This window comes from Hemiscyllium ocellatum, chromosome 37, assembly GCF_020745735.1.
Source record: "Hemiscyllium ocellatum isolate sHemOce1 chromosome 37, sHemOce1.pat.X.cur, whole genome shotgun sequence".
NCBI lineage: Eukaryota > Metazoa > Chordata > Chondrichthyes > Orectolobiformes > Hemiscylliidae > Hemiscyllium > Hemiscyllium ocellatum.
The window spans coordinates 22,149,128-22,174,074 of record NC_083437.1 but is presented as its reverse complement, the minus strand read 5'-3'; the positions used below and the strand labels follow the sequence as shown (position 1 = coordinate 22,174,074).

Here is a 24,947-nt window from a genome sequence, read left to right as displayed (position 1 = left end):
AAATTGATGTACAATTTTAAGTAGAATCTTGCTTGTTCACCTTTGGGAGACTGAAGCAGCAACTCAGCATAAATCAATGATACCGTCAGTCCATTGGAACAGCTGAGGTGACCATTGCTGGAGGTAGTTTCAATCTTGCAAAAAACTCAAGCCACCATGATTTCACAGGTTGTCAATAGAATGAGATAACAAGCAAAGAGCTGCCAAAGTCACCAGGTCTCACCAGTGAGAAGATTCATCAGTAAACACCATAATTGAATGGTCAACAGAGGGACTGACAGCTCAACACTTTCATCCTTTTCAGGTAGTGGCAGTCCAGTGCTCTGCATTTCCTACAAAAAACCAGAGTACAGTAAATGTTACACTCAAGAATAATAATTACAAAGAGGGCGAGTAGGGTTAAGGAATAACTGCAGACTTGATAGCATCACCCACTGATCAAAGCACAAACGTACATTAGACTTAAAAATCTAAAAAATTACAGGGATCAATTCACACACAACCTTTCCAGAGAACCAAAATCTCAGCAAAACCAGTTGGTGCCAAGTCATTTAGCTCTTACGGCAAACAAATAGGGTACTATTTAGTAAAAGGAAGATTGAACATAGAACAGTACAGGCCTTTCCAGCCCTTGATGTTGGTCCAACCTTTTAACCTACTCTAACTTACATACCCTACATTTTACTATCATCCATAATCCCTAACCGAGAATTGCTAAAATGTTCCTAATGTATCTGACTTTACTGCCACTATTGGCAGTAAGTTCCACACACTCAGCACCCTGTGTGAACAGCCTAGTTCTGACATTTCCCCTAACCCTTCCTCCTAAAGAGCAGCTTTGGAGATTGTTGAACTAGTTAGATGCCAGTAGAGACACAAGTGTAGATGACAAATGTCGGGCTTTTTTCTGCTTTACTCTCAGATGAGGCATACTGGTTTGGAACATTCATTTCAATTAAATAAACGGAGTGGAGTCCATAATAGAGGAAATATTGCAGCTACATAGATAGAACTCTTAACCATAAAGAAATTGATTTAAAACAAAATTCATGAATGTAGGCATCACTGATTATACTGCCATTTATTACCCATACCTAATTGCCCAGAGGGCACTTAAGAGGCAATCACATTGCCATGTGTCTGGAGTCACATGTAACAAGACTAGGTAAGAATGGCAGATTTCTTTAGGGAAAGAATATTATTGAATGGATGATTTTTATGACCAACAGTAGTTGTATGGTCACTATTAGACTAGCTAGATGATTATAAAATTCAAATTTCACTATCTAGGATTCAATACCATGTCCACAGAACATTCTGGGTTGCCAGTCCAGTGACATTACCACTTATTCTACTGGGAAAATTGACTGAGTCATCTGGAAAGAAATGGAAGCAGTGACTGAGTGCCATTACATGCACAGGGTTGTGTTAATGGTGTTCAGGAAAAGTGGGTTTGATGACTGTGTACAGTCCATGGCTGATATAATGGACTATTTCTCCCAGGTGCTGCTGCAACTCTACTCACTGATGCTTGGTGGTTCAGTTCCAGATCGCTGTAATGTAGAAATGGCTGCAACCCACTCCTGTATTTCATACCTGCACAGTCCAAACAGAGGAGATATAGTAAAAGGGGAAGGTCAGAATTCATCCCACTCAGATTAGCATACACCTACCACACAAAACAAAACAATATAGAAACCGGATGAAAGATCAGTCCTCAGCAGGGGCCTCACCTTTGTTCCCCTACGCCCTCGGATTAATGAGTTCAACACGCGGCGAGATATTGAACAATTCTTCCGCCGCCTTCGCCTCCGTGCCTACTTTCACAACCAAGACTCCCACCCACCCTCTGACGACCCCTTCTCCCAACTCCAACACACCCCATCCACCTGGACACCCCGTGCTGGCCTCCTACCCGCCCTCGACCTCTTTATAGCCAACTGCCGCCGTGACATCAACCGACTCAACCTGTCCACCCCTCTCACCCACTCCAACCTCTCACCCTCAGAACGTGCAGCCCTCCACTCCCTCCGCTCCAATCCCAACCTCACCATCAAACCCGCAGACAAGGGAGGCGCGGTGGTAGTTTGGCGCACTGACCTGTATACCGCTGAAGCCAAACGCCAGCTCGCGGACGCCTCCTCTTATCGCCCCCTTGACCACGACCCCACCTCCCACCACCAGACCATCCAGGACCTCATCACCTCAGGGGATCTCCCATCCACCGCCTCCAACCTCATAGTCCCACAACCCCGCACCGCCCGTTTCTACCTCCTGCCCAAAATCCACAAACCTGCCTGCCCCGGCCGACCCATTGTCTCAGCCTGCTCCTGCCCCACCGAACTCATCTCCGCATACCTTGACACAGTTCTGTCCCCTTTAGTCCAAGAACTCCCCACCTACGTTCGGGACACCACCCATGCCCTCCACCTCCTCCAGGATTTGCGCTTCCCCGGTCCCCAACGCCTTATTTTCACTATGGACATCCAGTCCCTGTACACCTCCATCCCCCATCACGAAGGACTCAAAGCCCTCCGCTTCTTCCTTTCCCGCCGCACCAACCAGTACCCTTCCACTGACACCCTCCTTCGACTGACTGAACTGGTCCTCACCCTGAATAACTTCTCTTTTCAATCCTCCCACTTCCTCCAAACTAAAGGAGTTGCCATGGGCACCCGCATGGGCCCCAGCTATGCCTGCCTCTTCGTAGGATATGTGGAACAGTCCATCTTCCGCAACTACACTGGCACCACCCCCCACCTTTTCCTCCGCTACATCGATGACTGTATCGGCGCTGCCTCGTGCTCCCACGAGGAGGTTGAACAGTTCATCAACTTTACTAACACCTTCCATCCTGACCTGAAATTCACCTGGACTGTCTCAGACTCCTCCCTCCCCTTCCTAGACCTTTCCATTTCTATCTTGGGCGACCAACTCAACACAGACATCTATTATAAACCGACTGACTCCACAGCTACCTGGACTACACCTCCTCCCACCCTGCCCCCTGTAAAAACGCCATCCCATATTCCCAATTCCTTCGTCTCCGCCGCATCTGCTCCCAGGAGGACCAATTCCAACACCGCACAGCCCAGATGGCCGCCTTCTTCAAGGACCGCAGATTCCCCCCAGACGTGATCGATGATGCCCTCCACCGCATCTCCTCCACTTCCCGCTCCTCCGCCCTTGAGCCCCGCTCCTCCAACCGCCACCAAGACAGAACCCCACTGGTTCTCACCTACCACCCCACCAACCTCCGCATACAACGTATCATCCGCTGCCATTTCCGCCACCTCCAAACGGACCCCACCACCAAGGATATATTTCCCTCCCCTCCCCTATCAGCGTTCCGCAAGGACCACTCCCTTCGTGACTCCCTCGTCAGATCCACACCCCCCACCAACCCAACCTCCACCCCCGGCACCTTCCCCTGCAACCGCAGGAAATGTAAAACTTGCGCCCACACCTCCACACTCACTTCCCTCCAAGGCCCCAAGGGATCCTTCCATATCCGCCACAAGTTCACCTGTACCTCCACACACATCATCTATTGCATCCGCTGCACCCGATGTGGCCTCCTCTATATTGGGGAGACGGGCCGCTTACTTGCTGAACGCTTCAGAGAACACCTCCGGGCCGCCCGAACCAACCAACCCAATCACCCCGTGGCTCAACACTTTAACTCTCCCTCCCACTCCACCAAGGACATGCAGGTCCTTGGACTCCTCCACCGGCAGAACACAACTACACGACGGCTGGAGGAGGAGCGCCTCATCTTCCGCCTGGGAACCCTCCAACCACAAGATATGAATTCAGATTTCTCCAGTTTCCTCATCTCCCCTCCCCCCACCTTGTCTCAGTCGGTTTCCTCTAACTCAGCACCGCCCTCCTAATCTGCAATCCTCTTCCTGACCTATCCGCCCCCACCCCACTCCGGCCTATCACCCTCACCTTGACCTCCTTCCACCTATCCCACCTCCATCGCCCCTCCCCCTAGTCCCTCCTCCCTACCTTTTATCTTAGCCTGCTTGGCTCTCTCTCTCTCATTCCTGATGAAGGGCTTATGCTCGAAACGTCGAATTCTCTATTCCTGAGATGCTGCCTGGCCTGCTGTGCTTTGACCAGCAACACATTTGCAGCTGTGATCTCCAGCATCTGCAGACCTCTTTTTACTAGAAACCGGACACCCTAATTCACTGACATGTTGTCTGATCAAGAGATTGACCCTGAATTTCCTTGAGAGCACACAGAAGTCGTGCAGATGGGACGATAGGGGAGTAAGTGAAAAAGAGTGAATGAGAAAGGCCACAAAAGAGGAAAGAGAGAATGCAAAAGTATGATAAATCTGTCAACATTTGATTGACAAAGCACTTAGTTTTAATGTCAACCTGCCCTTTATACACTTTCTAACCTGTTGTGAGTTCAGAGTACTTTGATCTTTGGGATCTTTATCTGTATTGTTTACCCATAAACACTTACTCATTTCCTGCTCCAACGATAAAATTCCTGTTGGTTCCTTTGTGATTCTCAACAAGGCAGAGAGCAAAAACCAGTGACTTTGCCTCAAAGCAACGAGCCCTCACCTTCCAGATCCTAGCGTAGTCCAGTACAGAAAACCTACCATTACTGGGAGAAGGGAAGGGAGAAAAAAAGTCCCAAGTTACAAAAGCAGAGGAGCTGGAGGCTAGAAATCCAGTAGTTATTCCAACTTCAGTTTACATTTTGTTTTAAAATGGACTTGTTAATAGGATCAACTTCAACTAGGTTCTACACAAAAAAAGCAGCAAGGCATGAGTTGGCCTCTCAGGTGGTGTGGGTTTGAAACTTACCAATTGCCATCTTCAGTTTCCTGCACCACTGCCCGATAATGAGACTGGCTTGTTTTTAATCTATTCATTTACCATTTTAGACAGGGGCCTTTGCAGCTTCCCTGCTAGAATCATCATCAGGATTGTCAGGATGTAGATTGCTGAGTGTAATTCAAAATTCCAGCATAGCTATGGTCCCTTTTCTTATTCATTCATGGGACGAGCGCATCACTGACCAACCCAGCATTGATTGCCCATCACTAATTGCCCAGAGGATAGACACATTGCCATGGGTCTGGAGTCACATACAGGCCTGACCAGGTAAGGATCCCAAAAAGGAAACAATTGGGAAAAAAAATACAATATTAGAAACTAAAACTGTTTGTACTGGAGCTCCATGTTGGAGGATACAAGCGGAATTAGACCAGAGTATCTCATTCACCAGTTTTATTGATTTTTCCTTCAGTATCACAATCCTGTAAAGTTCTCTTTTTAGGTCACTGACTTTTGTTTTTTTCCCTGGAGATGTCAACCTTCAAGGCTGCAGTGCTTCATCCTTTGGACTGTACAAATCCCACTGCCTCCCTCAGCTGCTACCTGGGAAGCATTCACTCCACCTCAGTCTACAGAAACATTGGACCATCGTCCCACTCCCTGATGATGCATCAGCTGGAGGGGAGCCAACGATTCCAAAAGGGTGAGGTGGGGCATAAGCAAGTCTGGAGGAGTGGGTTCAATACTGCATTCCAGCCAACTTAGTCACATTTCTGAACTGGCTGTGCCCTTACTACAAATGGTTTTGAGGCCTGCATGGTATTGTTCATCAGATCCCACAATCGTTGGGATCACCAAGCAGTCTGGGCAGGTAAACCAGTAATCAGAAGTTTAAACTTCACACCAGCAAGTGTGTCTGTGCAGACCATTGACAATTTTAATTGGAGGCCCTTCCCTTAAATCAGACAATTTGGATCAACACATTAAACTTTCTGAATCTCTAAGCATTTTGATGCTGCAAAGAAAATAGAAACCCTGGCTCTTTGGTTAATAGGATCAATAAATAGGTAAAATAAATAGAAATTAGGTGCTTACTCTTTCCTGGACAGCAACAGGAGATCATTAAATAGATGAAGATATACAGATCTGGTTGGACTTCCAATTGTGTGTCCAGACTCGAACCCGGAAATCTCATCCAGTTCACCTTCTTTGACCAGGAAGCGTGTTTGAGAGATAAGAGGAAAAGACTGCAAGAGCAGAAAGGAGATTTACTCATTACCACCAATGGTATCTAAAAAGGGATGAAACCCGAAAAACTAAATTGGTCGATTCTCAAAATTCTCCAGCCCCTAATTTCATCATGGTCAGGGCTGTTCACACTAAGTTCCAGAAAGATATTTATTGGTCACTATTAGTGACATCTGGTGATTTCAATATTGAAAACAATCCTTGATTAATCTATATTCTTGACAGGTAACCCTGTAAAATGTGCTCAACACCTCTGAACATTTGACAGCCTTTATACTGACAAAGAGGAACCAAATTAAAATCAAGTCACCCATTTCCCCACAGCTGGTAATTGTGTAACACCCACTGTGAAAGATCTGGATGATAAGATGTAGGATTTGAAGTGTGGTTTGGCAAGTTCATTAGCTGAATTTAAATTTCCTGTATTCATCATTGTCTGCCCAGTGGTTGAGAATGGGGGCGGTTTTCCACTCAAAATGTATGCTGAGTCTGCAATAAAAATACACAAGGGAGGAAACCAAAGGCAGGTTATGGTAAATGAGAATGACCTGGATGTTCATTTGTTTTCACACACATGCAGTCAGTTAGCTCAGTTGGTTGGACTGCTGGTTTGCGATTCAAAGCAACACCAACAGCATGGGTTCGAATCCCATGTCAGCTAAGATTATCGTGAAAGTACCACCTGCTTATCCTTGCCCCTCAGTTAAACCAACACCAGTCATCTCTCCAATGAGAGCATCCCCTAGCCACCATAGACTATAGTGACTCTACCTTTGCTACATCTAACCTGTGTTTTGGATTAAATACTCTTCCTTCCCCCCACCACCTCAAGATTTTAAAGAGTCACCCTTTCCTTGCTGTGAAGAGTCGAAGTATTTTGAAAATAAATACACACCCCAAGGAAGCCATGTCTACAAGACTACAGTTAACTGGTTGACAGAGCTTTGCAGAGAGAAAAAAAAACAAGGAAAACTGAGCAAATCCCTCATTTCAATGACACACTGCACTCTATCAACACACACCTTGATCCTGGAAAATTCCATTTGCTTCTCCAGGGAGACTAGTTCCTCAATCTGTCTCATCCTCTTTACATTTTCATTACATTCATGGATGATCTGCAGGAGGAACAGCAAAAGAATGTTATGTCCCACCAATCCTCAACCCCAGCCACATTATCAACTCTCAGGTTGGAGCCCCCTCAAGACATAAGAACAGAAGGAGGCCATTCAGCCCATTGAGTCTGCTCCATCATTCAATGAGATCATGGCTGATCTGATCATCCTCAACTTCACTTTCCTGTTCTTCCTCTTAAATCTTACCAAGTCCCTCACCAAATAAATACTAATCTCTCAGTCCCAGCCTCAACTGCCCTCTGGAAAACAAAATTCCATATGCTCACTGCTCTCGAACAGGAAATTCCTCATGTCATCATAAATGGATCACAGCTTAATGGAGATGATAACCTCTGAGACTAGAGTCTCCCACTACAAGAAATATGCTTTCCATATCTTCCTCTGTCAATTCTCATAAGAATCTTGTAAGTAATTTCTCATTCTTCTAAACTCTGAGTATAGGCCCAAACTATACTCCCTGGAATTTAGGCAAATGATGGGTGGGTTTATTGAAACTCAAAGATACAAGAGCCATGTTGCTCTCCTGTCAGAACCTGAAAAACAGGTCTTATCCCCCCTCCAAGAAACATTGCAACATCTAGAAATATAACAACATGAAAGATTCAATCTAGTTTGCTCTATATTCCAACACTGCCTTCTGGTCTTATGCAAGATCAGATGCTTTCTATATCTGCCAACAAGATCAAGTCAAATTTTATCACTTTTTAAAATTGGTTCATGGGATATTGGCATCACTGGTGGCATTTATTGCTCTTCCCTAATAGCCCAGAGAACATTTAAGAGTCAACCACATTGGGTGCAAAGAAATAGGTCAGCAGATCGTGGGGCAGTGGGGTGGCGTGGTGGCTCAATCATTAGCACTGCTGCCTCAGTGTCAGGCACCCGGGTTCAGTTCCACCCTTGGGAACTGTGTGTGGAGTTTGCACATACTCCTTGCGTCGGAGTGGTTTTCCTCTCACTGTCCGAAGATGTGCAGGCTAGGCGAATTAGCCATGGGAAATGCAGGGTTACAGGGATTGAGTGGGAAGGTCAGTGTGGACTTGATGGGCCAAGTGGCCTGCTTTCACACTGTAGGGATCCTGTGGTTTTATTCCAAGATTTCCTTCCCTGAAACGACATTAATAAACAAACTGGATGTTTAAGTCAATTGCCTATGGTCACCATTAAGTTTTCCATTCCCAGATTTTTGATTACCTCAAACTTCAAATCATCTGGTATGCTGAGATTCAAACTCATGCCCCCAGAACATCCTCCAGAAATTTTGCATTACTACTCCAGTGACATTACAATTAAGTCATTGCCTCACCTAAAACAACCAGCTGTAAATGGTTTCAGGAAGTGGGATGCTACAGTGATGAAAAACTGGGTTTTTCATTGCCTGCAGCAAATGCTGGGGGATTTCAGGACAGCATGCCCAAAAATCTTGGTGCAAGGCTTTACCACATGACATGGACATTTCTTCAAGCCAGTCCCTTGGGCAGAACCTACAAAAAGCTGATCAAAGAATACCTGATACTCAGTTCACAACTGTTAATATGGGGAAGTAGTATTATATGATATGGAGGGATACGGAGGTGGGAGGTCCATACCTTAAACTATTGGCAATCACGGCCAGTGACAGTATGATTAGTAATCCCATGATTATGTACTCCAAGTACATTATCATCTTCACTAAGGCACATGCCTACCCAGTTAATAGTGAGACTATGTATATAATCTCCTCTTCAAATAAATAACTCAATATTTTACTAATCTGTATGATTGGATTTATGATGATTAGAATAGGATAACAAACAGCGCACGTACATTCCTCCCCTAAGTCCCTATATGTAAATGTGGGAGCAGCAAATCAGACAGACAGGTATTGTCCTTGGGTGACAGGGATCTCCACACAAAAAGCAAGTGAGCCTCACCTCCCCGATCGCTTCCACAGCTTTCTGAACAGAATCTGCCACCGGACTCTCTGGGGGATTTAGCACCAGGATTTTCTGAAGAAGCCCCAAAAAAGAAATAATACATCAACAGATGACTGAGCAGCCAACACAACAAGGCTCTGTACAGTGGTCAAAGAGAGCGAGAGACAAAGACTCAACTTCATTAAAGGAAAATGAGAAATTTACCCACATCTGATGATAATGGCCAACTTGCAAAGTCTTTCAGAAACTATAATTTAAAACATTGGAGCAAAGACACAGAGTGCAGTTCAAGTCCAATACTTTTGAGATGGGGGAGGGGTGTTTGATGACTTATGATTTTGAAAGGTTTTCTAGAAGCATCCATTAAAATAAATTCCACTCCAAACTCAAAACATTACCAAGAGAAGAGAGCAAATAAATCCTAATCTTGCAATACAAATCAAGTTTCTTCTCCACCCAACACTTTAGTTTAAATCCACTACCAGAATTTTGCGTCGCAAGAGAAGGAGATATCCAGTTAGTTACCACAGCAGGAAGCCTCCTCTCTTCCTGGACGCTGTAACTGGAGTGAGTGCCGAAACCAGGTGGGTGCAAGTTATCAGCCCTCACTGTAGCCAAAGTGTTCAGGGGAGGAACAGGAGAGGACAGAGATAACCCTGTGAAGAAACGGATCAAAATTCACATGGCAATACTGAAGGCTGTTACCTCTAGCATGATCTTCAGCCGAGTGATGCGTTGGAATGGTAGGATCAGGAAGGATTTCAGCAGCTGCCGCTGGCAGATTGGATGTGCCTCCAGTTTCTTTAGGACCTGCACAAATTCTTCACTGAACCTGGGAGACAACAGAGCAAAGACACAAGGCAAGGATTACACTCGATTTCCTTTTGTTCACTCGGCATCAGAATACAGCAGGGTCCCAATCTATAATATTGCCTCCTGCTACTGGACCCGTTAGCCTTCCCAGGGTGGGTTATTCACTTGCCATTTCCTTACATCACATTGTTAAACTGAAACCTCCTCCGTTCGGTGCAAAGTCCATGTGATCTTGCGACAGATGGAACAGAACTGTCTTTTGGACAGTCAGTCACACGGCACTAAAATATGTTAGACGAGGGAATGCAAAAAGGATTTACGAGAGCAGTTCCTGGGATAGGTGTTCATTATGTAGGTAGATCGAATAGATGGATCTTGTTTCCTTAGAGGAGAGAAATTTGACAGGTGAATAGATCTGGGTATTCAAAAATCACGAGGACTCTCAGTGGTGAGAGGATTATAGATCCAAAGTGACGAGCAAAAGAAGCCATCTCGGCACAGGAAAAAGGCTTTGCAAACCAGGCAGCATGGTGGCTCTGTGGTTAGCATTGCTATATCACAGCAACCAGGGACCTGGGTTCGATCCCAGCCTTGGGTAATCGTGTGAGAAGTTTGTACATTCTCCCCATGTCTGCGTGAGTTTCCTCGGGATGCTCCAACTTCCTCCCATAGTCCAGAGATATGTAGTTTTAGGTGGCTTGACCATACTAAATTACCCATAGCTAGCCATAGGAAATGCGGGTTACTGGATAGGGTAGGGGATGGATCTGGGTGGGATGCTCTTCAGAGGGTCAGTGTGGACTTGATGGGCCAGATGACCTGCTTCCACATTGTAGGGATTCTACGAGTGGTCAAGATCTGGAATGTAGGCAATAAAAAAGTGAGGCCTGCAGATGCTGGAAACCAGAGTTTAGATCAGAGTGGTGCTGGAAAAGCACAGCAGGTCAGGCAGCATCCCAGGAACAGGGGAAAAAAAAAAACGATGTTTCGGGCAAAAACTCTTCATAAAAGTTTCTCTCTCCACCCTGGAAGCTCCCTGCTTCTATTCCTGAAGGGCTTTTGCCTGAAACATAGATTTTCCTGCTCCTCGGATGCTGCCTGATCTGCTGTGCTTTTCCAAGACCTGGAATGTGCTGCCTGAGAATGATAGAGGCAGGTTCAATTGCAGTATTCAAAGAGGAATTAGATTACGACCTTTCAAAAGGAAGGATCACACGGTTACGAGAACGTAGTGAAATGGCACCAGATGCACTGTTCATTCAGAAAGCTGGCACATACACAATGGGCTGAATGGCCTTCTCTTGTGCTGTGAAAGAGAGATGGAAGGAGGAGAGGGGGGTGTGATGCAATAGCAGACTTCCATGACTTACCAGTTTGTTAAAAGTCACAATACTAGGTTATAATCCAACAGGTTTCCAAGTATTAGCTTCCAGAGCCCTGCTCCTTCATCAGGTAACTAGTGGGGCTGGTTTGTAAGACAATTTATAGCAAAAGATCAGTGTCATGCAACTGATAGCAATCTAGATTTGTTCAATATATTGTATCAAGTCTTTCATTCTTTTAGAATGGGTTGCAGGTTTTGATTCATTGATATGTAAATCCCAGAACTTCTTTCAAGTCACATTCCTGAGATAACTTAAGGTTTCATTAAAAAAAGGGTGACATTTTAGCTCTGACAATGCATCAAAAGGTGTGAGGTCAGAGTCTGTGTGTATTCCAATCTTGGGTCAGACTGGTTTGACTTCACCATCTCCTGATGCTTCCTACCTGTTTATTTTGGTTCTCTCTCCAAAGCAGGAATTTATAAAAAAAGTCACATGAATTGATTGCCTGAGATTGTGCGCTTTTTGAACAAAAGAGCACACAATCTCAGGCAATCAATTCATGTGACATTTTATAAATTTCTGCTTTGGAGATGGTGTAATGCAACTGAGACTGGTTCTATGATCTTTTGCTATAAATTCCGCATCTTATGATCTTGCCCCACTGGTTACCTGATGGAGCAGCATTCTGAAAGCTAGAACTTCCAAATAAACCTGTTGACCTATAACCTGGAATTGTCTGAATTTTAACTTTGTCTACCCCAGTCCAACACTGGCTTCACCACATCATGGTTGTCTGTGTGTATGTAAGGCATGTATGACATGTATGAATCATACAGCAGTGACTCGGTTGTGGAGAATAATGAACACAGGTTCTTTAGCTTACAATGTTTAAGAGGCATTTGGATGGGTATATGAATAGGAAGGGTTTGGAGGGATATTGGGCCGGGTGCTGGCAGTTGGGAATCTGGTCGGCATGGACGGGTTGGACCGAAGGGTCTGTTTCCATGCTGTACCTCTGACTCCTACAGTGCTCATGGGGATCAGTTCTCAGTTACTGCATGAGCATAAACCAACCTAGAAGTCAGGAGAACATCACACTCACTCAAGCTGCTGTATCATCTGCTCCTGGTACATCTGATTTGTGACATATGGGATATAGACTCTGCGAAAATCAGCACAGTGCCACAGAACAATGTCACTGATGTCAGTGAGCAAGAGATTCTCACCCAGACGTTCCTCCAGGTCCAACAGAAACCTGTGTAATAAGAAAACACCTAATCAGCAGCAGGTATGCACAGATCTACATGCAGAGGAGCACACTACAGGCATTTACTGTATGAATAAGGGAACCTACACATTCCTCAGCAATGGTTCATGAAGACCTTGCTCATGACCAAAATAGGTTGGGTCAGGCCAGTCAAGCTCCATCTCACTTCTCCAAACAGGGAATTAATTCTTGTTTTCGTCCAGGACCAGGTTTTAGGACCTAACATGGGTGACCATTGACACTGGAACCTAAAGATGTGAGCACCAGCAAACCATTCAAAATACCTGGGGTATCAAAACAAAACTTGGCATGTACTCCCTTTCACACGGGGCTTCTCGTGGACAGGATAGAGACCACTGCAGTGAATTATGGAAGCCTCATCACTGTCCAGCTATTTCTGTACAGCACAGGGGCTAGACTGGGGAGCCAATAGTCTGCATGGTACAATATTACACTCTAATAATGTCTTTAGACAGAGCAATCTGCTTTTACACAAGTTAAGCAGGTCTTATTTTGCCAGGATGCCTTTGCACTCATTGGGAAATCATTTGCAGAATGAGTGTCTGGGAGAAGAATAATGGATTTAGTATCTGCTTTCTCTGCGTGCCTACCTTTCACTTGTGTCCTTCACTTCCTGCAAGTTGGAGAACAGTGTGTGCCTCTCTGTGAGCGTTAGCATCTCCAACATCTCCGGACACTTACTGAAATGACTGACAGCTATCGTCAAACTCCGCAAGTAAGATGCCTCCGATGTAATAACTTCGAACATTGCCTGAAGGGAGGAAATAACTACTGTATTTAGTCAAGTTTTGTCAGCCTAAGCTCCCACTTACATTTCAAGCTACACATGTTGCAAAGACAATCTATATTTTCTTGGATTTAGTTTGATCTAGTGTTTGAACTGTTAGCTGAGTGAAGGTAGATTTAACTGTTAAAGTTTATTGTCACCTCCATTCAAAACAAAGTACTCAGGATCAGAAAACTGCTTCTCTGTTTCAGTTGTTTAAGCATCTGCTTAATAATTGACATTAAAACAGTTGATTGTTAACTAGAGAATATCTAGGATGCCACATCTCTCATCAATCAGGTTGAAACTACAAAACCATTACTGTGGTAACATACGCTCCATAAATCCTAACCTGGCCAAAATCCAGGTATTCAGTTCAACTCGTAGATCACCCCGACCTTTATTTGCCCTAGCCCAAACACTCAAGAATTAAGATGTTCCACCTTTAACCCTGCATCAATGTTACAACTGTTCCCAGTTCTAGATTACTATCCTTCTTTAACCTATACACTGTTCCTCTCATCATCCCTCCTTTCAAAGTAGACATCCCAGGGCTTTTGCCCGAAACGTCAATTCTCCTGCTCCTTGGATGTTGCCTGACCTATTGTGCTTTTCCAGCACCACTCTAATCTTGACCTCTCCTTTCAAAGCCCATTCATGGTAGGATCTTCAACCCCTCAATCCTACTCCGTAGAATTCCGTTCCCAAATGCTTTTCACCAACTTTAAAAGCTTCCTTAAGACTTTATTCTTTCAACTTGTCATTTGCCCCCGTCTTTTCTTTTCTATGAACTTTGGGTTTTTTAAAAATACTGTATAAACTGGCAATGATTATGGTAGTTGCATTTGATTCAGGCTACAAACACTTGGTCAATATATGTTTGTAGATAGATCGAGAAGCCTGAAAACCGAATGCACACTATGTGAGAACGCATGAATTAAAAACAAGAGTAGCAGCAACTCATTTGGCCCATCAAGTCATCGATCATTCAACAAGATCAAGGTTGATCTGATTATTCCAAATTATCTTTCCATAAGACTAAAAGATAAAGAAGCGGAAGAAATTCAAAAGATCCTTAGACAGCACCTTCCAAACTCCCAACCACAGAGTCCCTATAGTGCAGAAAGAGGTCTTCAGCCCATCAAATCTGTAATGAGCATCCCACTCAGAGCGAGCCCCTACCTTATCCCCATAACCCCACGTTTCCTGTGGGAAATCCACCTTGACCCCACGTCCCTGGACATTACAGGGTAATTTAGCATGGCCAATCCACCTAACCTGCACATCTTTGGAATGTAGAAGGAAACCGGAGCACCTGGATGAAACCCACACAGATACGGGAAGAATGCATGTGTGGAGTTTGCACAGTCACTCAAGGTGGGAAGTGAACACGAGCCCCTGGTGCAGTGAGGGAGAAGTGCCAACCACTGAGCCACCATGCCACCCTACCGCTAGCATCTATCAGGACAAGCAGAATACCACCAACCTTAAATTCCCCTCCAAACCACACAATTTTGACTTGGAAATACATATCCATTTCTTGGGTAACCGGGTCAAAATCCTGGAACTGCCCCCCCAATGGTATTGTGGGCCTACCTACAGCAGTCTGCAACAGGTTAAGAACGTAGCTCAGCATTACCTTCTCAAGGGCAACTAGGGATCAGCAACAGATGCTGGGATGCCCACATCTCATATGATGAATAACAAAAAAGGTAGGCAATTTGGCTCATCAAGTCTGCACCACTATTCAATGAGGTTATTGTTAACCTGATTATAAACTCCACTTTTCCCTGTAAACTTTGATGCCCTTACTGATTAAAAATCTACCTCAGACTTAAATGCACTTAATGACACAGCCTCAAGAGAAACGACTGCCACAGATTCACGGTCTTTAAAAAAGAAATTCCTCCTCATTTCTGTCCCACTGGGCAACTCCTTTTGACACGATGCTCTCTGTTCCTAGACTCTCCTACAAGGGGAAATAAACTTCCCGCTTCTAATCGGGTCAAACCCCAAACAAATCTTACAGCTTCAATGAGATACGTTCTCATTGTTTTAAATGTTAACAAATAAAGGCCCAAACTACTCAACCAGTCCTCAGAACACAATCTCTCCATACTTGGAATTCTCTGGACTGCCTTCAATCCTAGAAGATCTTTCCTTAGATAACAATCAAAATTGCTCATAGTATTCCAGCTGTGGTCTGACCCATGCCTTGAATAGTTTTATCAGGACGGACTTGCTTTTATATTCCATTCCCTGTGAAATAAAGACCAACATTTCATTTGCCGTCCCAATTACCTGATGAACTTGGATGCTAGCTTTGAGAGATTTATGCACAAGGACTCTCCAACTCAGTGGTGCAGTTTTCTGCAGTCTTTCTCCATTCAAATAGTAGCCAGCTCCTCTAGTCTTTCTGCCATAGTTATTACCTGTGTAGCCCATTTGCCAAGCTTTTGCCCACTCACTTAATCCAACTATACCCTTATGCAGATTCTATCACCCTCACCTTCTTGCTCTCCCTTCTGTTGTTAGGTTATTCTGCAAACTTGGTGATTTTACATTCACATCCATAATCCAAGTTAATATACATTGTAAATAACTAACCCCAGCATTGATTCCAATGGCACTGCTCTGGTTACAGGTTGTCACCTTTATCCCAGCTTGGATTTAATTCCAACATTAGCAGAGGTTCCTGCGAATGTTACACCTTCTCAACCTCTCCCCTTACATTAGGACTGCAAGGTTAAACCAGCACCAGCCATCTCTCTAATGAGTGAGCAGCCCTATTGTCTGGTAAGACTACAGCGATTTTATCTTACCATGCTAATATTCTGCTCTAACAACTTGAGCTCTTGTCTTAAGTAGCCAAATGTGTGATACTTCAGCTCTAGTAATTTATAACACTCAGCATTATACAAAGAGGCAACATAACCCCAGTCAAATGTTGAGCTAATTAAATAAATCCCTTCCTGATCAGGTCTGGGCAATGCACTTGTCATCAGTAACTGGGACTGATTTCACACATTTACCTTTCGCTCCTGTCTGGGGGAAAACAGTGCTGTTATTCTAGTGTGAGACACTGTTGCAATTTGGTCACGCGTTCAAGTCCCATCCCTGCCTCTAACTCATTATTGACTGATGCAATCATTTTTTTAGATTAGATTAGACTTACAGTGTGGAAACAGGCCCTTCGGCCCAACAAGTCCACACCGACCCGCCGAAGCGCAACCCACCCATAGTCACCTCTACCAAGGTAATGTGAAAAGTGTTGTCTTACATACTTTATAGGCAGATTGTACTATACAAGTGCATCAGGTTACAAAACAGTGCAGGATAGTGTTAGTTACCAAGAAAATACAGAGAGAGAGAGATCAACACTGAAGAGTCAAAAGTCTGACAGCAGCAAAGAAGCTGTTCTTTAACTGGTTTATACATGTATAAGAACATTTATATCTTCTGCCTGACTGAAGAGGGTGTATAACCGGGGTTGGTGGGGGAGGAAATCTTTGAATATGTTGGTTGCTTTCCTGAAGCAGCAGGAAGTAAAGAGAAGATCAATGGATGGGAAACTGGGTTATGTTCAAAACTCCCTAGTTTCTTACAGTCTTGGGAAAGCAATTGCCATACTGTGCTGTGATGGATTCAGATAGGTTGCTATCTATGGCACATCTATAAAAGATTTGTAAGCATCTTTATGGACATGAAGAATTTCCTTAGCCTCCAACTCAACTTGACTTCACTCAAACTTAAAAGAAGCCCCTTCACAGTTTCTCAAAAGCAAAGTACTTCAGATGCTGGAAATCTGAAACAAACATGGATAATCCTGGAGAAGGTCTGGTAACATCGCTGGGGAGAGAAACAGTTATCATTGAATCTGATATGACTCAACTTCAGACTCAATGTTAACTCTAATATTTTGAGTCTGAAAGTGAGGTTATGAAGAAGAGTCATATCAGACTCAACGTTAACACTTTCTCTCTCCCCACAGATGTTGCCAGACCTGCTGAGTGGGCAGCACTGCTGCCTCTCAGTGCTAGGGACCCAAGATCAATTCCAGCCTCGGCAACTATCTGTGTGCAGTTTGCAAACTTTCCTCATGTCTACATAAGTTTCCCCCACAGTACAAAGCTGTGCAGGTTAGATGAATTGGCCATGCTAAATTGCCCACAGTGTTCAGGGATGCATAAGCCAGGCGGAATGTAGAATTATAGGGTAGGGGAATGGGTCGGGGTGGGGTACCCTTTGAAGAATCAGGGTGGACCTTTTGGGCCAAATGGCCTGTTTCCACACTGTAGGGAGTCTATAATTCTTAAAGGTCTGGTAAAGTAGAGAAGATAGAAAGCAGGCACCGTCACAACAGTTGCATATTTTGCATGGTTTTGAAGCAATTTGGCTTTGCTGTATAATGCGAACCATATACAGTGAATACACACAGACTAATAGCTGTTGGGGTTCACCCTTCTGATGTGAAACCAATCAAAGGAGGTTTCCTCTATGCCACTAAAAGATTACATATAACTACGCTGCAAAACAAATGTATTCAGGTGATCTCCTGGATCACCCTAAACTTTGAAACGAGTGTGAACAGGTTGCTGTTTAACTGGTGTCATAACACATTGCTCACATTCTGGGCATGTGGGTGTGGTGGCAAAAGTAGCCAGTTCTAAAAGCAGCATTTCAATGTAGCCTTTATACAGTACACTGTAAATGCTGGGGACATTAAGCATGTCAGGCAGCATCTGTGAAGAAAAAAAAAGTTAATGTTGCAGCTCAGTGGCCTTTTGTTTGAGGTAAATTAGTTAATTTTCATAACATTAGGTCTTAATCATCGTTCCCTTTTATTCCAGCTGGCAGGCACTACTAAAGATTCTGTCATTGCCATTTACAGCTTTTCTAATGCATCTGTTGTTTCTTTAATTGACTCATTACCATCTCCTTTTGCTTTGCTTTTTGTCATTTAATCATTTCTACCTTTGGCCTTATCACAGACCTTCCTGTGTGCTTAATCTTTCCCAGTCTCTACGTACTTGGAAACTGTTACATCTCCAACTTCTTGCAGTTGTGTAAGAGTTTATCAACCTGAAAGATTAACTGTCTGTCGCCGGTGCTGCAATGGATGGGGCTCATCTTGGCGCCATTGAACAGTCCAATTACTTGGAGTTCAGTGGTGGTGGTAGAATGGAGGTGGTGTAAAGGTTGTCACACATCTCCTTCTGGAATGTGCCTTTGCAAAGGAAGTCTGGGAAAAGATGCAGTGGGTTTTGTCAAGGTTCATCCCAAGCAGCTACAGGGAGAGGCTCTGTGCTCTACAATCTGTTCCCAGAGACAAGCATAGACTGCTATGGGGGAAGCATCAACTCAGTGAAAGATGCTCTTTGGTCTGCCTGAAACTTGATCCTCCAGAAAAAGGAGTTGACCATGATGGAGTGTAGCAGACCGGCACATTTGAGAGTCCAGGACTACATGCTGAAGGATACACAAGCTTGGGGCAACTGTTGCCAAGTGGTAGTGGGGAATGACCAGTAAATGAGGTCTTTTTGCCCAAGTACAATGGGAGTCTGTTCAGTTATTGGACCCTCCTGGTGCCTCAAATAGTATCCTGCCAAAGTAATAACTGTAGTGGGCGGCACGGTGGCACAGTGGTTAGCACTGCTGTCTCACAGCGCCTGAGACCAGAGTTCAATTCCCGACTCAGGCGACTGACTGTGTGGAGTTTGCACGTTCTCCCCGTGTCTGCGTGGGTTTCCTCCGGGTGCTCCGGTTTCCTCCCACAGTCCAAAGATGTGGGAGTTAGGTGAATTGGCCGTGCTAAATTGCCAGTGTTAGGTAAGAGGTAAATGTAGGGGTATGGGTCGGTGTGGACTTGTTGGGCCAAAGGGCCTGTTTCCACACTAAGTAATCTAATCAAACTCCGAAAGGTTGTTTGCTCTCAAATGTGCGAAGACACACAGAATCGAACTGCTTCAGTGACTATGTTTGTACATAAAGATAATGAGTAAGGTATATTTTTGAAATAAGAAAGTTTTCTCCCTCTCTCCACTCAGATATTACTGTGTACTCTTTAATTTTAGACTTCTTGCAGATTTGGTATTTTGTAGTGCGATAATTCTCAGATGTTTGATCATCCCTTCTTTCATTGCACCCATACCCACCTGACATACACATCCCCCTCACTCTCACTCACCTCCTGCAGTTTATACTCCCGGATGCTAATTACATCCAAAAGGCCACTCTCCTTCACTTCAGGGATCGTGTGCCAAGAGATGAAGCTGGAGTCTTTGGGAGAAAACTGAGAGGAAGAAGAGTTCATTATAGAAGACACGACAACCCCAGCAAGGGACAGTGTCATATCCACCACCGAAGAGGTTTTTCCAGGCCTTGTTGGGTCTCCGTGCATGGACTGGAACCAATAGTTCTGGTACAATGGCTCTGAAAGGATCAATTACACGCACACACATAAGAACCTTTTCACACTAAAGGTATCCCAAAAACTACCTGTGGAGAATCCATGTATTGCACCACATTTCATCCTCCATGCCTGTGCCAAGGTAATCTAAAAATAATCTCTCTGCCCTGCTATCCCCTCACACATTTCTAACATCCTCTGGTTCAAGAATTCATTACTGTTTTCTTCAAAGCTAACAGCCTAGGCTTTATGTTGTAAAAGTATTCTCTCCTACATTCCTGTTTACAACTCCTTCCATAGGTGTGGCTTTTCCATCTCTTTAACCATCTCGCATCAGCTCCACCAATGATGGCCATGTCTTTTGTTGGCCCCGTCCCAAGCTCTGGAATTCATTCCCTGCATCTCTCCAGAAACCCAAGTCACATTCCTCCTCCTCCTCAGGCACTGAAAGCCACCACTTTGATTACCTGATCAAAAGGATCATCTGACCCAATATGTCTCCTTATACGCTCGGAGCAAATTACTTCAGATGGTGGAATCTATACTGAAAACAAGTAGTACTGAAGCTCGTTTACGGATGCTGCTTGACCCGCTATGATTGCCAGTGTTTTTTGTTTTCACTTTCTCCTCATATTGAGTCATAGAGATATACAGCATGGAAACAGACCCTTCAGTCCAACCCGTCTATGCCGACCAGATATCCCAACCCAATCTTGTCCCACCTGCCAGCACTTGGCCCATGTCCCTCCAAACCCTTCTTATTCATATACCCATCCAAATGCCTCTTAAATGTTGCAATTGTACAGTCTCCACTACATCCTCTGGCAGCTCATTCCATACACGTACCACCCTCTGAAAAAGTTGCCCCTTTGGTCTCTGTTATATCTTTCCCCTCTCACCCTAAACCTATGCTCTCTAGTTCTGGACTCTCCTACCCCAGGGAAAAGACTTTGTCTATCCTATCCTATCCATGCCCCTCAATTTGTAAATCTCTATAAGGTCACCCTTTAGCCTTTGATGCTCCAGGGAAAACATCTCCAGCCTGTTCAGCTGTAGCTCAGATCCTCCAACACTGGCAACATCCTTGTAAATCTTTTCTGAACCCTTTCAAGTTTCACAACATCTTTCCAATAGGAAGGAGACCAGAATTGCATGCAATATTCCAACAGTGGCCTAACCAATGTCCTGTACAGTCACAACATGACCTCCCAACTCCTGTACTCAATACTCTGACCAATAAAGGAAAGCATACCAAATGCCTTCTTCACTATCCTATCTACCTGCAACTCCACTTTCAAGGAGCTATGAACCTGCACTCCAAGGTCTCTTTGTTCAGCAACACTCCCTAGGACCTTACCATTAAGTGTATAAGTCCTGCTAAGTATTGCTTTCCCAAAATGCAGCACCTCACATTTATCTAAATTAAACTCCATCTGCCACTTCTCAGCCCACTGGCCCATCTGGTCCAAAGCCTGTTGTAATCCGAGGTAACCCTCTTCGCTGTGCACTGCGCCTCCAATTTTGGTGTCATCTGCAAACTTACTAACTGTACCTCTTATGCTCGCATCCAAATCAATTATGCAAATGACAAAAAGTAGAGGACCCAGCACAGATCCTTGTGGCACTCCACTGGTCACAGGCCTGCAGTCTGAAAAACAACCCTCCACCACCACCCTGTCTTCTACCTTTCAGCCAGTTCTGTATCCAAATGGCTAGTTCTCCCTGTATTCCATTAGATCTAACCTTGCTAATCAGTCTCCCATGGGGAACCTTGTCGAATGCCTTACTGAAGTCCAGATAGATCACATCTCCTGCTCTGCCTTCAATTTTCTTTGTTACTTCTTCAAAAAACTCAACCAGGTTTGAGACACAAGATTTCCCACACACAAAACCATGTTGACTATCCCAAATCAGTCCTTGCCTATCCAAATACATGTACATCCTGTCCCTCAGGATTCCCTCCAACAATTTGCCCACCACTGAGGTCTGGCTCACCAGTCTATTGTTCCCTGGCTTGTCTTTACCACCCTTCTTAAACAGTTGCACCATGTTAGCCAGCCTCCAGTCTTCTGGCACCTCACCTGTGACGATCGATGATACAAATATCTCAGCAAGAGGCCCAGCAATCACTTCGACCTTCCTACAGAGTTCTTGGGTACACCTGATCAGATCCTGGGGATTTATCCATCTTCAACCATTTCAAGACATCCAGCACTTCCTCCTCTGTAATCTGGACATTTTGCAAGATGTCACCATCAATTTCCCTACAATCTATATCTTCCATATCCTTTTCCACAGTAAATACAGATGCAAAATATTCATTTAGTATCTCTCCCATTTTCTGTGGCTCCACACAAAGGCCGCCTTGCTGATCTTTGAGGGGCCCTATTCTCTCCCGAGTTATCCTTTTGTCCTTAATATATTTGTAAAACCCTTTGGATTCTCCTTAATTCTATTTGCCAAAGCTATCTCATGTACCCGTTTTGCCCTCCTGATTTCCCACTTAAGTATACTCCTACTTTCTTTATACTCTAAGGATTCACTCGATCTATCCTGTCTATACCTGACATATGATTCCTTCTTTTTCTTAACCTAACCCACAATTTCTTTAGTCATCCAGCATTCCCTATACCTACCAGCCTTTTCTTTCACCCTGTCAGGAATATACTTTCTCTGGATTCTTGTTATCTCATTTCTGAAGGCTTCCCATTTTCCAGCCGTCCCTTTACCTGCAAACATCTGTCTCCAATCAGCTTTCGAAAGTCCTTGCCTAACACCGTCAAAATTGGCCTTTCTCCAATTTAGAACTTGGACTTTTAGATCTGGTCTATCCTTTTCCATCACTATTTTAAAACGAATAGAATCTTGGTCACTGGCCCCAAAGTGCTCCCCCACTGACACCTCAGTCACCTGCCCTGCCTTATTTCCCAAGAGTAGGTCAAGATTTGCTCCTTCTCTAGTAGGTACATCCACACTCTGAATCAGAATATTGTCTTGTACACACAAGAAATTCCTCTCCATCTAAACCTTTAACACTATGGCAGTCCCAGTCGATGTGTGGAAAGTTAAAATCCCCTACCATAACCATTCTTTCCTCCACTTGCCAGTAAGACACCAATTAAAAATCCACATTGTATACAGCTTTCCAACTACTTTTGACATGTAGTCAATTTGCACTCAGTAAACTCCAACAAACTGATATATCCCATACATTAATGTATTATAAGTGTGTTCACTAATGGATAAATAGTCCCCAAAAGACCAGTTGACTATTCATCAGCATTTCTTTAAAAAATAAAGCCTTTAAATCCACCCAAGGGGTCAAATGGAGTTATCAATGTAACTTTTCTTTGGAAAGACAACATCTTCGATAATGCAGCACTCCCTCAGTACTCTGCTGGAGTGTCAACTGACGTTTTTGTGGTTAAGGCTCTGCTGTAGGACTTGAAGCCTCAACCTTGACTCCCAGGAAAGGTCCACTTACGTGTCTGGACATACTTTGATTCTCTTTTCTTCAGTTGCTCAATCCTTTCAGACATTGCCCTTATTCTGACTGGCACCTTCTGGGTTCTGTAAAACACAAGAGACTATCTGTTCCAAGCTGAGAATTAAACACTAACTTAAAGCCTTCATTGAGTGAGCTAGCAGACTTGACTGGAGTGAAGAAAGGGTCACCCTCACCAAAAACGATGGAGAGAAAGAAATAGAGACAAGATTTGCAGGAAGAGTCCCTAATAGGTACTTTTAAAAAACCTATCTGGGGGGAAAAGGAAAGCTCAATTTTTTTCCGATGAGTATATTTAGATTCCAATTGGAGCTTGAAAATACACACAGCTCCATCTAATACCTAAACCCAATCGATGATTAATCGTTGCAGCCCCAGATGCTGTGAATTCTCCAAGATTAAAAGATTCCAACGTCGACCCGTTTCGGTATGAGGTGGAAGAGGGAGGGTCCAATCAACTGCCCGAACAGTTTCAATTGTATATTGAAACGAACCAATAAATAATATTGCCTCATAAACATTCCACTCTCAGAGTGGCTTGAATGTAATCTTCTGCCCCGGGCAGATTAAGCACTAACCCCCGCCCCATCCCTTAAATTCCCCAAAAACATTTGATGAACAAGAGCCGACGCAATTGACAGAAGCAATATATGAGACAAATAATCAGCTTCATAGCCTGATAGTGTGAATGACACTCCGTTTTCTGATCAATAACATTTCATCGAATGAATGCAGACAATAAAATAATTAATTAATTCTTCCTACAGTTTGAGGTTTCGGAATTCACCAGCTGTCTCTTTTTTTTTACCTCGTTGTCTCTTTTAGTTTTTCCATCGTCACTGGCAATCCTTGCCTTTCTGTGGCTTTTTAAAAAATTTCAGGATAAAATTCACCCACAACAGAAGTGGGGTCAGTTTGTAGCAGATAGTTACCACATTAGCAGCAAATTCCATCAGCATGACACAATCAGAATCACATGCTGGCTCAGTTTGAATGTCATGATTGTTCCAGAATGCAGGGCCCCCAAATGACTAATGGTTACCATGGTTACCAGTGAAAGGCAGATGTCCCCTCATATTCTGTGTTTCCATTGCCTTCATTATCACTGGAATGATTTTTCCATTACAGCACGGTGGTTACCACTGCTGCCTCATAGTGCCAGAGACCATAAGACATAGGAATGGAAGTAAGGCCATTCCGCCCATCGAGTCCACTCCGCCATTCAATCATGGCTGATGGGCATTTCAACTCCACTTACCAGCGTTCTCCCCGTAGTCCTTAATTCCCATGTTCAATTCCCGCCTCAGGCGACTGTCTGTGTGGAGTTTGCACATTCTCCCCGTGTCTATTTGGGTTTCCTCCGGGTGCTCCGGTTTCCTCCCACAGTCCAAAACTGTGCAGGTTAGGTGAATTGGCCTTGCTCAATTGCCTGTAGTGTTAGGTGAAGGAGTAAATGTAAGGGAATGGGTCTGGGTGGGTTGTGCTTCAGCGGGTCGGTGTGGACTTGATTGGGCCGAATGGCCTGTTTCCACACTGTAAGTAATCTAATCTAAAGAACAGAAAATGCTGGAAAAACTCAACAGGTCTGCAAAGTTAATGTTTCTAGTCCAGTATATGTCTTCTTCAGATTTAAGGCCTCTTCCCCTTACCTTAGTAACTGCAAAATGTCTGATCACCTGGCTAATCCATTAGACATGGAGAGGACTGGGAGAAGCGAGGAGATAAATTTACAGAACCTCTAC

At 44.2% G+C, this 24,947-nt stretch overlaps 2 protein-coding genes across 2 annotated transcripts; both read right to left on the bottom strand.

Moving 5' to 3' along the window:
- Window positions 1-5: 5 nt before the first annotated feature.
- LOC132833795 (ephexin-1-like) lies at window positions 6-7,142 on the bottom strand. Its single transcript, XM_060852377.1, has 5 exons — window positions 7,073-7,142; window positions 5,898-6,049; window positions 4,480-4,626; window positions 1,526-1,596; window positions 6-332 (listed from the first exon to the last, which is right to left on the bottom strand). Exons 1-5 carry the CDS (start codon window positions 7,130-7,132, stop codon window positions 301-303), a joined length of 462 nt encoding a protein of 153 aa, XP_060708360.1. The 5' UTR covers window positions 7,133-7,142; the 3' UTR covers window positions 6-300.
- A 756-nt stretch (window positions 7,143-7,898) lies between these two features.
- Window positions 7,899-24,085, bottom strand: si:ch73-15b2.5 (rho guanine nucleotide exchange factor 19). Its single transcript, XM_060851931.1, has 8 exons — window positions 24,014-24,085; window positions 23,185-23,270; window positions 19,479-19,723; window positions 13,116-13,276; window positions 12,340-12,492; window positions 9,805-9,931; window positions 9,097-9,171; window positions 7,899-7,940 (listed from the first exon to the last, which is right to left on the bottom strand). The coding sequence occupies exons 1-8, from the start codon at window positions 24,037-24,039 to the stop codon at window positions 7,899-7,901; spliced, it is 915 nt and encodes a 304-aa protein (XP_060707914.1). The 5' UTR covers window positions 24,040-24,085.
- Between the last annotated feature and the right edge of the window lie 862 nt (window positions 24,086-24,947).